Raw genomic sequence first — 17500 nt, forward strand, 5'->3', positions numbered from 1 at the left:
TGTGAAGGAACGCAGAACTATTGTGAGGGAACGCGAGCTATTGTGAAGGAACGCGAGCTATTGTGAAGGAACGCGAGCTATTGTGAAGGAACGCGAGCTATTGTGAGGGAACGCAGAACTATTGTGAGGGAACGCGAGCTATTGTGAAGGAACGCAGAACTATTGTGAGGGAACGCAGAGCTATTGTGAAGGAACGCGAGCTATTGTGAGTGAACGCGAGCTATTGTGAGGGAACGCGAGCTATTGTGAAGGAACGCAGAACTATTGTGAGGGAACGCAGAGCTATTGTGAAGGAACGCGAGCTATTGTGAGGGAACGCGAGCTATTGTGAGGGAACGCAGAACTATTGTGAGGGAACGCGAGCTATTGTGAAGGAACGCAGAACTATTGTGAGGGAACGCGAGCTATTGTGAAGGAACGAGAGCTATTGTGAGGGAACGCAGAGCTATTGTGAGGGAACGCAGAACTATTGTGAGGGAACGCAGAGCTATTGTGAAGGAACGCGAGCTATTGTGAGTGAACGCGAGCTATTGTGAGGGAACGCGAGCTATTGTGAAGGAACGCGAGCTATTGTGAGGGAACGCAGAACTATTGTGAGGGAACGCGAGCTATTGTGAAGGAACGCAGAACTATTGTGAGGGAACGCAGAGCTATTGTGAAGGAACGCGAGCTATTGTGAGTGAACGCGAGCTATTGTGAAGGAACGCGAGCTATTGTGAAGGAACGAGAGCTATTATGAGGGAACGCAGAGCTATTGTGAGGGAACGCAGAACTATTGTGAGGGAACGCGAGCTATTGTGAAGGAACGCAGAACTATTGTGAGGGAACGCAGAACTATTGTGAGGGAACGCAGAACTATTGTGAAGGAACGCGAGCGTGAGGGAACGCGAGCTATTGTGAAGGAACGCGAGCTATTGTGAGGGAACGCGAGCTATTGTGAAGGAACGCGAGCTATTGTGAGGGAACGCAGAACTATTGTGAGGGAACGCGAGCTATTGTGAAGGAACGCAGAACTATTGTGAGGGAACACAGAACTATTGTGAGGGAACGCGAGCTATTGTGAGGGAACGCGAGCTATTGTGAGGGAACGCAGAACTATTGTGAGGGAACGCGAGCTATTGTGAAGGAACGCAGAACTATTGTGAGGGAACGCAGAACTATTGTGAAGGAACGCGAGCGTGAGGGAACGCGAGCTATTGTGAAGGAACGCGAGCTATTGTGAAGGAACGCGAGCTATTGTGAGGGAACGCAGAACTATTGTGAGGGAACGCGAGCTATTGTGAAGGAATGCAGAACTATTGTGAGGGAACGCAGAGCTATTGTGAAGGAACGCGAGCTATTGTGAGTGAACGCGAGCTATTGTGAGGGAACGCAGAACTATTGTGAGGGAATGCGAGCTATTGTGAAGGAACGAGAGCTATTGTGAGGGAACGCAGAGCTATTGTGAGGGAACGCAGAACTATTGTGAGGGAACGCGAGCTATTGTGAAGGAACGCAGAACTATTGTGAGGGAACGCAGAACTATTGTGAAGGAACGCGAGCGTGAGGGAACGCGAGCTATTGTGAAGGAACGCGAGCTATTGTGAAGGAACGCGAGCTATTGTGAGGGAACGCAGAACATTGTGAGGGTACGCAGAACATTGTGAGGGAACGCGAGCTATTGTGAGGGAACGCAGAACTATTGTGAGGGTACGCAGAGCTATTGTGAGGGAACGCAGAACTATTGTGAGGGAACGCAGAACATTGTGAGGGTACGCAGAGCTATTGTGAGGGAACGCAGAACTATTGTGAGGGAACGCGAGCTATTGTGAGGGTACGCAGAACATTGTGAGGGAACGCGAGCTATTGTGAGGGAACGCAGAACTATTGTGAGGGAACGCGAGCTATTGTTCCGGAACGCAAAACTATTGTGAGGGTACGCAGAACATTGTGAGGGAACGCAACCAGACACCCAATCAAAGGCAGGGGTGCAAACAGGTAAGGGCTAAAGAAGGTGTGTGGAAAGATAACAGTGTGGGAAGGTAACATTGTGTTGGAAGGTAACATTGTGTGGGAAGGTAACATTGTGTTGGATGGTAACATTGTGGAAAGATACAATTGTGGAAAGATAACATTGTGTTGGAAGGTAACATTGTGGAAAGATACAATTGTGGAAAGGTAACATTGTGTGGGAAGGTAACATTGTGGAAAGATACAATTGTGGGAAGGTAACATTGTGTGGGAAGGTAACATTGTGGAAAGATAACATTGTGTGGGAAGCAGGCTTGGAATTTCACCATTTTAGGGGCAAGGCCACTTGGCCTTCAGTTGGGCATATTTGGTGGGGGGCACAAAGGCCACATGTCAGGGCACCAAGGCCAAAGTTAACTATACAGTAGTATGCTATAAAAATGATCAAAGTTGTATTCACTGACCTGCATCACTGTAGCCTATGAAACATTACAAAAACATAAAACATGACATATTACATATAACTGTAAGTCATCTGATCATCTAATATTTTCAGATATCTAGGCTATATTTAACATTTATTTTATATTTGGCCTGTTATGAAATCATGTATTGAACAATTTAAGCACAGCTCAGAAGAAGAAACTCAAATAGCCTGCTTAGCATTTTGTGATCATTAAGGCTACTTTCACAAACTCTTATAGTCAGCTGTCCTCTGATTTACCGATATCTAGGCGACATTTGTAATATTTATTTTGTATTTGGCCCGTTATGAAATAATGTGGAACAATTTAAACACAGTGTAAAACTTAAATCCCAAATTTGGAGACATCCATGTATGTTGAAATTTACTGCAAATTCAAAACGGGATTAGTCTGGAACGGCAAACTGTACAGGGGACTGCTTTACACCTTTCTGTTCGGTAAGGTCTGCTGTTTATTCTGATATTTGGTTTGTCATATGTTAAACGAAGAGTTCGTGAAGTATTCCACCGAGATGAATGGGTAGGGAGATAGCCGTCGTGGCCGCCGTGAAATTCCTACCCTGGTGGGAAGGTAACATTGTGGAAAGATACAATTGTGGAAAGATACCATTGTGTGGGAAGGATAACAGTGTGTGGGAAGGATAACATTGTGGAAAGATAACATTGTGGAAAGATAACATTGTGGAAAGATACAATTGTGGAAAGATACAATTGTGTGGGAAGGATAACAGTGTGTGGGAAGGATAACAGTGTGTGGGAAGGTAACAGTGTGTGGGAAGATAACAGTGTGTGGGAAGATGACAGTGTGTGGGAAGGTGACAGTGTGTGGGAAGGTGACAGTGTGTGGGAAGGTGACAGTGTGTGGGAAGGTGACAGTGTGTGGGAAGATAACATTGTGAGGGTAAAACTGGTCCCAATTAGGGGGGTTTGGGGCCAGGCTCTTCTGCGAGAAGAAAACTGAAAGATATTACTGTGCTATACCTGGTCTATTCTAATATATTACTGTGCTATACCTGGTCTATTCTGATATTACTGTGCTATACCTGGTCTATTCTAATATATTACTGTGCTATACCTGGTCTATTCTGATATTACTGTGCTATACCTGGTCTATTCTAATATATTACTGTGCTATACCTGGTCTATTCTAATATTACTGTGCTATACCTGGTCTATTCTGATATTACTGTGCTATACCTGGTCTATTCTGATATATTACTGTGCTATACCTGGTCTATTCTAATATATTACTGTGCTATACCTGGTCTATTCTAATATATTACTGTGCTATACCTGGTCTATTCTAATATATTACTGTGCTATACCTGGTCTATTCTGATATTACTGTGCTATACCTGGTCTATTCTAATATATTACTGTGCTATACCTGGTCTATTCTAATATATTACTGTAAAAAGGTTATTGTCACCTTAAAGGTGAGGAGTTTGCATCCCTGAAAAGGTTGTGTCTCAGCAACAGTGTGAATGAACGTGTGTGTCTGTGTGTGTGTTTCTCACCAAAGTGCGACAGACTCTCGAGCGAGAGGTGTGTGTGTGTGTGTGTGTGTGTGTGTATAACACGTAAATGTGAACGTGTGTCTGTGTGTGTGAACGTGTGTCTGTGCTCGCAGATGCTCTGGTTGTGTCCAAGCGTGGTGTGTGTGTGTGTGTGTGTGTGTGCGTGTGTCACTGCACTCACCAAAGTGCTCACAGACGTTCTGGTTGTGTCCAAGCGTGGAGTGTGTGTGTGTGTGTGCGTGCGTGTGTGTGTGTGTGCGTGTGTCACTGCACTCACCAAAGTGCTCACAGACGCTCTGGTTGTGTCCAAGCGTGGTGTGTGTGTGTATCTGTGTGTATGTGTGTGTGTGTGTGTGTGTGTATCTGTGTGTGTGTGTGTGTGCGTGTGTCACTGCACTCACCAAAGTGCTCACAGACGCTCTGGTTGTGTCCAAGCGTGGGGTGCTGGAACGTCTCGCGGCAGTACAGAACGTGCACGTCTCCATGGAGACGGCCGATGCCCCCCAGCGCCCGCACAATGCGCTCGGTCACCACGGCGATGTCCCTGGCGCCCTGTAGTCGGGCGTGGACGCAGCGGTAGCGACAGTACTGCGGGTAGCTCAGCACCAGCACCTTCGCCCGCTCCTCCGCATCCTCACCTGCCAAGGAACCACAAGAACCAGTTAGCTTCTCTAGACACTTAACACAGTTCACCTGCTAAGGAACCACAAGATCCAGTTGGCTTCTCTAGACACTTAACACAGTTCACCTGCTAAGGAACCACAAGATCCAGTTGGCTTCTAAGTAAGTATAAGTATATATACTCTTTTGATCCCTATATAAGTATAAGTATATACTCTTTTGATCCTGTGAGGGAAATTTGGTCTCTGCATTTATCCCAATCCGTGAATTAGTGAAACACACTCAGCACACAGTGAACACACAGTGAGGTGAAGCACACACTAATCCCGGCGCAGTGAGCTGCCTGCATCAACAGCGGCGCTCGGGGAGCAGTGAGGGGTTAGGTGCCTTGCTCAAGGGCACTTCAGCCGTGCCTACTGGTCGGGGTTCGAACCGGCAACCCTCCGGTTACAAGTCCGAAGCTCTAACCAGTAGGCCACGGCTGAAGAGCTAACCAGTAGGCCACGGCTGAAGCGATAACCAGTAGGCCACGGCTGAAGCGCTAACCAGTAGGCCATGGCTGCCCCTCTAGCCCACCCCGTCTTCTCTAGACACTTAACACAGTTCACCTGCTAAGAAACTTAACACGCAAAGAACATACCTGTGCCTGAAGTTATCAGAAATATAACGTTATACATATTATAAATAGGAAGACATTTTCAAAGCTGTAATATACTTTCATATTATATACTGTATAATAATAACTCTTATATGTATAGTGCAACCGGAAAGTTTTCAGACCCCTTCAAGTTTTGCACATTTTGTTACATTTCAGACTCATCTTGAAATGGATTCAATTTGGGGTTTTTTCTCATCAATCTACACACAACACTCTAACACTCCACAAAAATCAGGTGTTTGGAGTGTTTTGTAAATTTATTAAAAATAAAAAGTCTGAAATATTCCATTTACATAAGTATTCAGACCCTTGCAATTGAGCTCTGGTGCATCCTACTTCTATCAATGGTCCTTGAGATGCTTTTACAAATTGATTAGAGTCCACCTGTGCCTTAATTAATTCCTTGGTCATTATTAGGACAGGCAGACATCTCTTTATATAAGGTCTCACAGTTGATGGTGTATGTCAGAGTGAAAACCAAGCCACAAGGTTGAGATAATTGTCTGTAGACCTGCGAGACAGGGTTGTGTGAAGACACAGATCTTGGGAAGGGTACAAGGGTACTGCATACACCTGTATTCACATGCCTGAATATATTTTAAACGTATTTTTTGCGTCCACACGTAATTTGTCAGTTTTCACTCTCTCATATTTTCTAAAGTGGGCCACAATCTCCCGTGAGACTCCAAACAAATTCCAATCAAATGTTCCTAGAATTCCTAATGAAGGCCATTCCAGAGCGGAATCTAAACTAGCTGCACATTCCATTCCATGATGCTGACAAAGTACTCTTTAAATACCTGCTGACAGCAACCACCAAGCTCTCCTTTAAAGCTGGCCGCTAGCAAGTTCAATTCCAAAATAAAGGATACAAAGGGAACACCTACATTACTCCAGTTTTCTGCTGATTTGAGTTCAATTACAAAATAAAGGATACATAAGGAACACCTATTACTCTAGCCTAGAAATCTAGACGCACCCTAGCGGCGGCAAATTAATTTGCTCAGCCTGTACGTCTAGTATCGAACCATAGGAATTTCTATTGGCTTAACACCGTGGATGTTCTCCAATCACAGCGCTCTATTTCGTTAGAGAGTCTTAAGGCGGGCTTAACAGGATAACGACATCCTGCGACGGTGAACAACAAGGAAGGTGGCTATGGCAAACGAAGAGCGGTTGTTTGAATCGGCGTTGGCGTCAACTTTGGAGGAGTTGGACTTGTGCTTTTCTTTGAAAGTAGAGCAACACAATGCACTTAAGTCATTCCTTTCGAAGAAGGATGTATTTGCCGTTTTGCCGACCGGATACGGATATGGTCGTAGCGCTGGCCTATTGCATGCCTAGGCAGTTTGAAAGACAATTCTCTGCCCGCCCCTTGGATTAAGCAGGTGAATGATTCGATTCCAGACTATACATTTCAATGATATAGGATGGCCCGCCAGGCTACTATTACTCCAGTTTTCTGCTGATTTGAGCTCTCGGTTAATCAAGAATGGGCCCTGCAGAAGAGCATAACAGGCTAACTGAATGGGCCCTGCAGAAGAGCATAACAGGCTAACTGAATGGGCCCTGCAGAAGAGGATACCAGGGTAATGAGCCGAATAAAGTTCAACAGCGGTATTCAGAGATGCACTTCCAGCTAACAGCGGTATTCAGAGATGCACTTCCAGCTGACAGCTTCCAATAAGTGTTGCCATGTGTCCGAACACAGACTCTGTGTATGGCGATATCAGAGCACCTGCAAACACCCAGACAAACACCTCATTCATGCCCACACAACCCACCTGCAAACACCCAGACAAACACCTCATCCATGCCCACACAACCCACCTGCAAACACCCAGGCATTCCCACACAACCCACCTGCAAACACCCAGGCTCTCATCCATTCCCACACAACCCACCTGCAAACACCCAGACAAACACCTCATCCATGCCCACACAACCCACCTGCAAACACCCAGGCATTCCCACACAACCCACCTGCAAACACCCGAACTCTCATCCATTCCCACACAACGAAACACTGACGTGGAAAAGATCACTGCAACACAGCCAAACAAATAGCCACTAGGATGAGAAGTATCACAAACGATTTGACATTTTTTACAAACAAAATGACAATATTATTTTCCTCTTGAAGTACTAGTTAGCCATCTGCCTGAGATGTCTCTCTGTTTACCTTGTAGAACCTCTGAAGTATAGTAGCCATGTTTACATTGACACTTCTATTCCGATTAGAAATGGAATTACGGCTCAATCGGAATAAAAATTCTCATATACCGTAAAACTTAAAATAATCGCCGAGTCCCTAAGAGACGCCTGTCTCTTTTAAACGCCTGGCGTGGCTACAGGTTTGGGTTAAAGGCCGGTCTCCAGTAGAAGCCTGATCTGTTTTTTAGTTTCGGGTTGTATTTAATGTTCTAAAACCCGTCAGATCCTCTGTTTAAAGATTCGCAATGACATGAAACCGTTACAGAAAGGAGGTTACAGCAGTGTGAATGTTGCACGTCGTTACAAGCCGTCGCAAAGCATTCACATGTCTGGTCACAGTTGCAAGGTTTTAGAATGTTGCATCAAGTTGCTGCTCATCTCGTTGCGAATCTTGGGTGTGATTTGGGCTTAAGTATGGCGCAGACTGCGAACGTTATGATTAGATGGCATTAAAAGACTGCGGTGGGGAAAAGCTAGAGTTCCAAATTGTATAACTTTTTTTCCAATATGAACTATGCCTATATGTCCGACTTCGTCATCGTTCAATTCATCCCTTGTGTTCATTTGCGGATAGGCCGATGGTAAGCTTGTTTTTATGCTGGCAACAAAACCAGAACGGTTCGCGAACGTTATTCTTTATTCTAAATGCCATGGCGATAAAGAGAAAGAAGTCAGAAAAGGAATTTACCTTAGACTAGGCTATATCAGAGCCCGTCTACGGACATTCTCTGGCTATATAACCTACTGAAATAGATTAATGATGTAAAGTCAAGTGCGCTTCTATGGGACTGGTGTGTGCGCGCACAGTTTTTATTGATGAGTCGGAGTGGCAAGTGCTGCGCATAGTTGCAGTGGAATGTGGCTGCCCAGGGCATTATAAAACTTCGCACTCTTAGACCTACTCATACACGGCGGTGAAATGGCGTATTTAGCTGTCTAAATTCGAATCATATGCTGGGGGAGAAATCGCTGGACAACCATGATTATTTTGTTATTCAGCACCCCTGGTCAAAAATATGTTCCCGTGCACCTGGAAGTAGGCTATGATTTGAATGTAGACTGTTGTCAAATTTGGCAAATACAAAACGGGAGAAACAGTATGGTTCATGCTCTCTCATGCTGTTTCATTCCTGCCGAAAAGGAGGGAGAATGAAACATTAAGCACGTTCCACTTTTGCATAAATAATTCCTGAACGGTTTTGGTCAGGTCTGATAATGCAACTGTATTTGACAAAGGACCGATATAGGCTATTTGCTTGTGACAAAATATGAGCTTTCAGTGTGATACGATCTCTTTGTAGATTACGTTTAATTAAAACGTGTTTCATCTGTTCTGGCTATCCCGCTATTTGGATCTAACTGTATCTCACTCAATGAACAACATCTCAACACTAAATGAATGATGATCCGTAATTGTCATCAGATAGCCTAGTCATATAGGTAGACATTCAGTGTGTTTGAAATAATTAACTCGATAATACTTTCCATCTTTGCAGAGGAAAAGTTTTGTGTAAAGGGATTTAAAGGCCTGTCTCATATAGACGCCTGTCTCTAATACTAGCCGGTGCAGTTTGGCGATTTGGGAAAATAAAAGCCCGGGCTATTATTTGGAGTTTTACGGTAAACACCTCAATCAGAATGAAAATGGTGGTGAAATTTAATCGGAATGAAAGAGGTGGTGTAGTCCATTCCTATGCCGATTGAACAGCCATGTATACGGTCAATTGGATTGCCTGCTTTATCTTCTCAAGGAAAAGTAGGCAACAATGGCTATTCCGATCAAAGATTCTAAAGTGCTTGAAAGCACCTGATCGAAATAGAACGTATCCCATGTAAACAGAAGGCACAAATTTTTCAATCAGTATAGCTTAATCGGAATAGCTTAATCGGAATAGCTTAATCGGAATGGCAAAAAAAACTGTCCATGTAAACGTGGCTAGTGTTTGAATCTGACACTGAAGTCCCATCATCTAACACACAGCGCTTTATCATTTCCTAGAGGAGCTACACTGGCCTGTGATGTTTGGCCTATTTGAGATTTCCAGTCATTCTACATTCTGCAGGATGCACACCTGAGACATTTTTGGTTTGAAATTTTACAGAAATCCAAAGAAATTAAAACATTTTCATCTGAGGCTGTAATTGGGCAAATGAGAGGACAATGCTATCAAAGCTCTTTACCACAGCCTCCCAGAAGAACAGGGTCATCTCATGGCCTCTCTGGGCAGTGATAAAGTCACGTGATGCCATGTAACACCTCCTACAGATGGGGAGAACATGGAACATGAGTGGAACCCGTGCGGTTCGACCTCCTGACAGACTGTTTAAACTGCATCTCCTTTAGCAAACTGGAGGGGATAAGGCTACTGCTAATATATTGCACATATTTATATTTATATTTTAATTTATGTTACTGTAAATCATACCACTTTCTTAACTGTATACTACTGTCTACACTGCACTATATATCTTATACTGTTTATACTGCACCACCTGTCTGTACTGTGTATATCACATTGCACTTTTCTGCTTCTTTGCACGTCTAGTTAGACGCAAACTGCGTTTTGTTGTCTCTGTATTTGTACTCTGCACAGTGACAATAAAGTTGAATCTACTAACACACCAGTGACACACAACAACAACTAGGCTCCACTCATGCCACATGCATAGTTCAGCTGAGCTATAGTTTATACAGAAAACCACACGTGCGAGGGTATCAGCTGAGCTATAGTTTATACAGAAAACCATACGTGCGAGGGTATTAGCTGCATATATTCAACGCAGATACACGAGTCTAGCTTGTTGTATGTTTTTCAAGTGCACGACTGAAATAAGCGTTGTGAGTAGGCTTCATGGAAGCGTAGCGGCTACAGTGATTTAGGGGAAACTGTAAGTATCGGTGGTTGATATCGGCCAATATTTACGAGTACAAGTATATGGGCCCAGTATCGGCCCAAACCCCGATGCCAGTATCCGTATCGGGCCATCACTACTGTGCACACATCATCATCCAAGCAGAGTGGGGACGTTTGGCACAGTGGGGACGTTTGGCACAGTGGGGACGTTTGACACAGTGGGGACGTTCGGCACAGTGGGGACGTTTGGCACAGTGGGCCTCATGAGCCGCAGCCTCCAGTAGTTTCGACTGGTGTCCACAGGATAAAACTAGCACACACACACACACACACACACACACAAACACGAGTACACAAACACAGAGTAAAACTAGCCACTAAGTCCACTAGCCCAAAAGACTTACACGCACACAAACAAGCATGCACACCAGGAGCACACACACACACACACACACACACACGCACACATACACACACACACACATACACACTACCTTGGATATTGCTCCAGTAAGATCTAAATTTCACATAAACAACAAATTTTCATAATTTCCTCCCTGGAGACATAAAAATAAATAAAGCCCTTCCAGGTTGACCCTGGAGACTGTGTTCACACACACACACACACACACACACACACACACACACACACACACACACGCACTTGGAGACTGTGTTAGTGCATTACTCTCAGTACAGGCTGAGCTCTCTCACACACACACACACACACACACTTGGAGACTGTGTTACTGCATTACTACCAGCACAGGCTGAGCTCCCGTGTGTTTGCGTCAAGCTCTTTCCATTAGATGAATACATTCGGCTAAACAGTCAATATTGACAGGGGTCACACACACTTTCAAAAATGACTCCACCACAGCAGGCTCTCCCACTAGCTCTGCTCCCTAGCAACAACAAGCAATGCTGAAATCATTTCAATTCCTTCATCATTTACAGCTAGTTGCAGTGACGGTTAATGATTTTTAGATGAAACCATTTTCAATGAGTAGCGTTTGCTTTTCAAATGCATTCATTCTCCATTACTCAGAGCCACACATGCACATGCAAAGAGGCATACATGAACACACACACACACACACAAAAAGAGAGAAATAGCTTATAAACATGCATGAACACACACACACACACACAAAAAGAGAGAAATAGCTTATAAACATGCATGAACACACACACACACACACAAAAAGAGAGAAATAGCTTATAAACATGCATGAACACACACACACACACACACACAAAAAGAGAGAAATAGCTTATAAACATGCATGAACACACACACACACACACACACAAAGAGAGAAATAGCTTATAAACATGCATGAACACACACACACACAAAAAGAGAGAAATAGCTTATAAACATGCATGAACACACACACACACAAAAAGAGAGAAATAGCTTATAAACATGCATGAACACACACACACACACACACACACACACACACACACACACACACACACACACACACACACACACAGCAGAAGTAAAGACCGGCTCTATTTATTTGAAAAGGCTGGAAATGGAGTTGATTAAGTGAGTTAATTAGATTCACATGTACACTGCTACAGTCATTCTGTTTGTGTCCCCCATACACACACACACACACACACACACACACACACATAAACGTCACATGGGTATGCACAAGACACACACAGAGGGAGAGAGAGAGACAGAGAGAGACAGAAACAAAGAAAACAGCACATCTACTCCATCCAGCAGCACATCTACTCCATCCAGCAGCACATCTACTCCATCCAGCAGCACAGTTCATACTCCATGCAGCAGCACATCTACTCCATCCAGCAGCACAGTTCATACTCCATGCAGCAGCACATCTACTCCATCCAGCAGCACAGTTCATACTCCATGCAGCAGCACATCTACTCCATCCAGCAGCACATCTACTCCATCCAGCAGCACATCTACTCCATCCAGCAGCACAGTTCATACTCCAATCAGGCTCAGTTAGGATCACACCATGCTGATTCCACAGTTTCTCCCTCCTCCTGATTTCTGGGGTGAAACACACAGTGGGCTGTATTTTGGGCCACCAGCGCATGGCGTAATACTAGTTATTCACCCACGGAAAGTTGAATTCGTTATTTTGCACGTTTATTTTTTAAGCATTGCGCCCAGGGGTGTGGCAATTAACAACCTAGGGAGGGACCTGGCGCATTGTCTAAAAATCGCTATCATACACCACCTAAACCTGGTCAGAAGTCAATGGCGAGTTGTTCATATGCTATTTTAAGAGCGCATGTCAACAGTCATATTGGCAGGTGCACGCACCATCCTTCTATCATTCAAGAACGCACACCAGCGCACGTCCATGCAAAGCATTACAAATTGCACGATTACAATGGGAAACATAATTAGAATAAAGATATTACGAAATACTGTACATCTCATGATGAGTAGTTATTCACCATCATTTGCAAATTGGTAATGACGGTTAAAAGTGATTAGGGGAGAGGCGAGACACGTATGGAGCACAGCTGAAGACACTGTCACGAGATATAAGCAACTCCTCTGCAGGATAAATGTTGTTTTATTCAGTCATTTGAGCAACATTAGGGTAAGTGTTGCTTTTTCCAGCCTATGTTTTCGATGGTAACCCATTGTCAGTCAATAGTGAAAGTAACTGCATATAACTGTCTTGTCGTTGACTGACTCCTTGGTGAAGTTAGTTTCACTTTGTCAATGAGTTCAAATAATAGACGAGTGCAAATGCGTGAAGGATATGCTAGGTTTTAGTAAAGCATGGTTTAAGAATGACTATTCCATACGGTCTCGCAAGCAGCCTCCTTCAAATGCGCCTTTGAATGCCAAAATACCGATGCATTTATTTGACATATCGCGCGTTGCGCCGTTAAAGGGAATGACAGGTGTTATTCTCATTGGTTTAAAATGATGTTACGCCCCAAACACACCCATATGACTGATTAAAAGACCCAGGAACACCTTGTTACGCCATGCGCTCCACTTTTGAGAACGAAACCCCTCCCAATGTGAACTGGACATCCTACTAAATTTGAATAGACTTTTGACGAGTGACGATGCACTTTAGAATGTCATGATAGGGCCCAGTAAGTGTGTGTGTGTGTGTGTGTGTGTGTGTGTGTGTGTGTGTGTGTGTGTGTGTGTGTGTGTGTGTGTGTGTGTGTGTGTGTGTTATTACAGACACACTTAAAGAGGGAGCTGGAACATGGGAGCCCATATTTTTATTTCCTCTCCAGACCCCTCCTCCTCCTCCTCCACAGGCTCCTCCCCCTCAATAGGCTCCTCCCTTCCTCCCCGGCCCCTCCTCCTCCTCCCCAGGCTCCTCCTCCATGTCCATATGTAGTCCCATCACATCAGAACAATTCATTTCCTAAAAGGCCAGAGCAACCAGACGAGGGCTGTCTAATGCTGTTCCACACACACATTACACACACACACACATTACACACACACACACACACACACACACACACACATTACACACACACATACACACACATTACACACACACACACACACACACACACACACACACATTACACACACACACACACACACACACACACACACACATTACACATTACACACACACACACACACACATTACACACACACACACACACACACACATTACACACACACACACACACTACACACACACACACACACACACACATTACACACACACACACACACACACATTACACACACACACACACATTACACACACACACACACACACACACATTACACACACACACACACACACACATTACACACACACACATTACACACACACACACACACACACACATTACACACACACACATTACACACACACACACACACACACACATTACACACACACACACACACATTACACACACACACACATTACACACACACACACACGACACACACACACACACACACACACACACACACACACCCACATTACACACACACACACACATTACACACACACACATTACACACACACACACACATTACACACACACACACACACACACACACACACACACACACACACACACATTACACACACACACACACATCACACACACACACACACACACACACACACATTACACACACACACACACACACACACACACACACACACACATTACACACACACACACACACACACACACACACACACACACACACACACACATTAAACACACACACACACACACACCCCCCGCCCTGATGTCCAGGGGCTACAGCAGCTGGACACAATTGCAAATTATGTGACATTCAAACGGCCAAAGCAAAACATCTAAAGCAAAGCAAAACATCTAAACATGCCTCTGGGACACACACACACACACACACACACACACACACGCACACACACACAAGCAGTGCATAGACATTTTAGATTTGCTCTTTTGTTGACGGGTTTCATGTTTTCCTCTTTTGCTCAGCACACATTTGAGAGCTCAAAGCAGACTGCACTGAGGAACTTTTTCCACCACAGCCTCCAATTTATGGCTTGCAGATTTCGAAGGCCCTGGAGTGCAGCCAAAGCATTGGTCATAAGTGAGCTAAACACACACACACACACACACACACACACATACACACACACACACACACACACACGGTCCTGGATAGTGGCCAAGCTTTGGTCATAAGGGGGGTAATGACATAAACAGCAGGGGGGGGGGGGGGGGGGCACTGCTCTTGTAAGAGGGAAGAGGGGGGGGGGGGGCACTGCTCTTGTCAAGTCAAGTCAAGTTTATTTCTATAGCACATTTAAAAACAACTGAGTTGAACCAAAGTGCTTACAAACAAACATAAAACAATGACAATGGTACAACAACAATAATCACATAACATGGGGGGGAAATAAATAAATAATTGAAATAATAATAAACAAGTTGGTCAAAAATAAAGAATAAAGAGTGTGTGTGTGTGTGGGGGGGGGGGTATTAAGGTAGATTAAAAGCTTGGGAGAAAATGAAAGTCTTTAAGTTAGACTTAAAGCAGTCAATGGTTGGAGAGGACTTAATATGTACAGGTAGACTATTCCAGAGTTGGGGGGCAACAACAGAGAAGGCTCTATCACCCTTAGTTTTAAGGCGTGTTTTGGGGATATAGAGAAGATTCTGAGATGAAGACCTAAGTGATCTTGGAGTGCTGTAAGGAATTAGTAGGTCACCTATGTAACTAGGTGCCAGACCACTGAGGGCTTTGAAGACAAAAAGTAAAATTTTAAACTTAACTCTGTGCTCCACAGGTAACCAGTGCAGCTTAGCCAACACAGGAGTTATATGCTCACGTTTCTTAGAGCCACTTAATAATCTAGCTGCTGCATTTTGAACTAGCTGAAGTCTGTTGAGAGTGGAGTGGGTCAGGCCTGCATATAAGGAATTACAATAATCTAGTCTAGAAGTTATGAAAGCATGTATAAGAGTTTCAAGATCGGAGAAGGACAAAAAGGGCTTCAGTTTTGCAATGGTTCTTAACTGGAAAAAGCTGCCTTTGACCACACTATTTACTTGCTTATGAAAATTTAAAGAGGAGTCAAAGAAAACCCCAAGATTCTTTACTTCACTGTGGCAGTTTGCAGAGAGAGGTCCTAGTGCATTTTTCAAGATAGAAACATCGCTTGGAGGGCCACAAATAATTATATCAGTTTTACTTTCGTTCAGTTGAAGAAAATTTCTTGCCATCCAGCATTTGATGTCACTGAGACAGTTAAAAATATTCTCCAAAGAACAAATGCCATTAGTGTTAACAGGCAGGTAAAACTGAGTGTCATCTGCATAGCAGTGATACTGAATGTTATACTTTTTAAAAATTGAGCCAAGGGGTAGCATATAAAGAGAGAATAGAAGAGGGCCCAAAATGGAACCCTGAGGAACACCACATTTTATAAGGGCAGAGGAAGAGGAGAAATTGCCTAAACTAACTGAAAATGATCTGTAAGAGGGAAGAGGAGGGGGGCACTGCTCTTGTAAGAGAGGGGGGGCACTGCTCTTGTAAGGGAGGGGGCACTGAAGGTAAAGAGCTCTACAAATAATCAAGACAGATTTATAAAATGAAGGAGGGAGCACACAGGATCACTGCAGAATTCCATATTGCATTTTTAAAGTGTTCCATTTAACCACTTCATAATGCCGGAGTGTTCCACACACGGCTCTTTTCCTTCCACATTAATCTCATTGCATTCCATAGATGTAGCGTGGAGCAGTGGTGCCCATCTCATGCAGCAGGCTTACAGAGGCACACAGCCTCATCTCTCTCTCTCTCTCTCTCTCTCTCTCTCCCTTTCAGCAATCCTGCATTCACCACTGAAAAACAGAAACCATTTGTATTTATTTAGAGTAGAATAAATGTGTCTAGCGCAGGCCTGGCTAGTCATCTGTTTTTGGTTTGGAATTGCACTACCATTCACCCAGCTCCTCTCCCCTCCTCTCCTCTCCTCTCTCCTCTCCTCTCCTCTCCTCTCATCTCCCCTCCTCTCCTCTCTCCTCTCCTCTCCTCTCCACTCTCTCCTCTCCTCTCTCCACTCCTCTCCTCCTCTCCTCTCTCTCCTCTCCTCTCCTCTCTCTCCTCTCCTCTGGACTCCTCTGCGCTCCTCTCTGCTGAGAACTGAACTGGGGGGGGGGGGGGAAGGCCTGAGCTGGGGATTCCATCTGTCCCTTCCTGCAACAAATTGGTGACAGGAATGCCGGGAACGCTGGCCGACCGAAGGTGCGTGTGTGTGTGTGTGTGTGTGTGTGTGTGTACTGGCTCCTGCTGGTGTGAGATTCCTGATGCTGTCTGAAAATAAAGACCTCCCTTTGCTGCACAGGGTAGGTGTGGACACGTGTGTGTGTGTGTGTGTGTGTGTGTGTGTGTGTGTGTGTGTGTGTACTGGCTCCTGCTGGTGCGAGATTCCTGATGCTGTCTGAAAATAAAGACCTCCCTTTGCTGCACAGGGTAGGTGTGGACACAGGGACGCACGTCAACTCAACTACAGACACAGGGACTCAGCTACAGACACAGGGACGCACGTCAACTCAGCTACAGACACAGGGACTCAGCTACAGACACAGGGACGCACGTCAACTCAGCTACAGACACAGGGACTCAGCTACAGACACAGGAACGCACGTCAACTCAGCTACAGACACAGGGACTCAGCTACAGACACAGGAA

At 44.6% G+C, this 17500-nt stretch overlaps 1 protein-coding gene across 1 annotated transcript in view; it reads right to left on the reverse strand.

The window, feature by feature from the left end:
- The window catches only part of LOC143124655 (AT-rich interactive domain-containing protein 5B-like), a 79165-nt gene that overhangs the window by 46914 nt on the left and 14751 nt on the right, over positions 1 to 17500 (reverse strand). Inside the window, exon 4 of the mRNA XM_076286340.1 lies at positions 4353 to 4589. Coding sequence (XP_076142455.1) covers positions 4353 to 4589 — 237 coding nt within the window. The remainder of the gene's footprint in view (positions 1 to 4352; positions 4590 to 17500) is intronic.

This window comes from Alosa pseudoharengus, unplaced genomic scaffold (assembly GCF_046254945.1).
Source record: "Alosa pseudoharengus isolate Yale_2024_CS ecotype anadromous, Long Island Sound unplaced genomic scaffold, YU_APseudo_1.1 YU_APseudo_1.1_scf_15, whole genome shotgun sequence".
NCBI lineage: Eukaryota > Metazoa > Chordata > Actinopteri > Clupeiformes > Clupeidae > Alosa > Alosa pseudoharengus.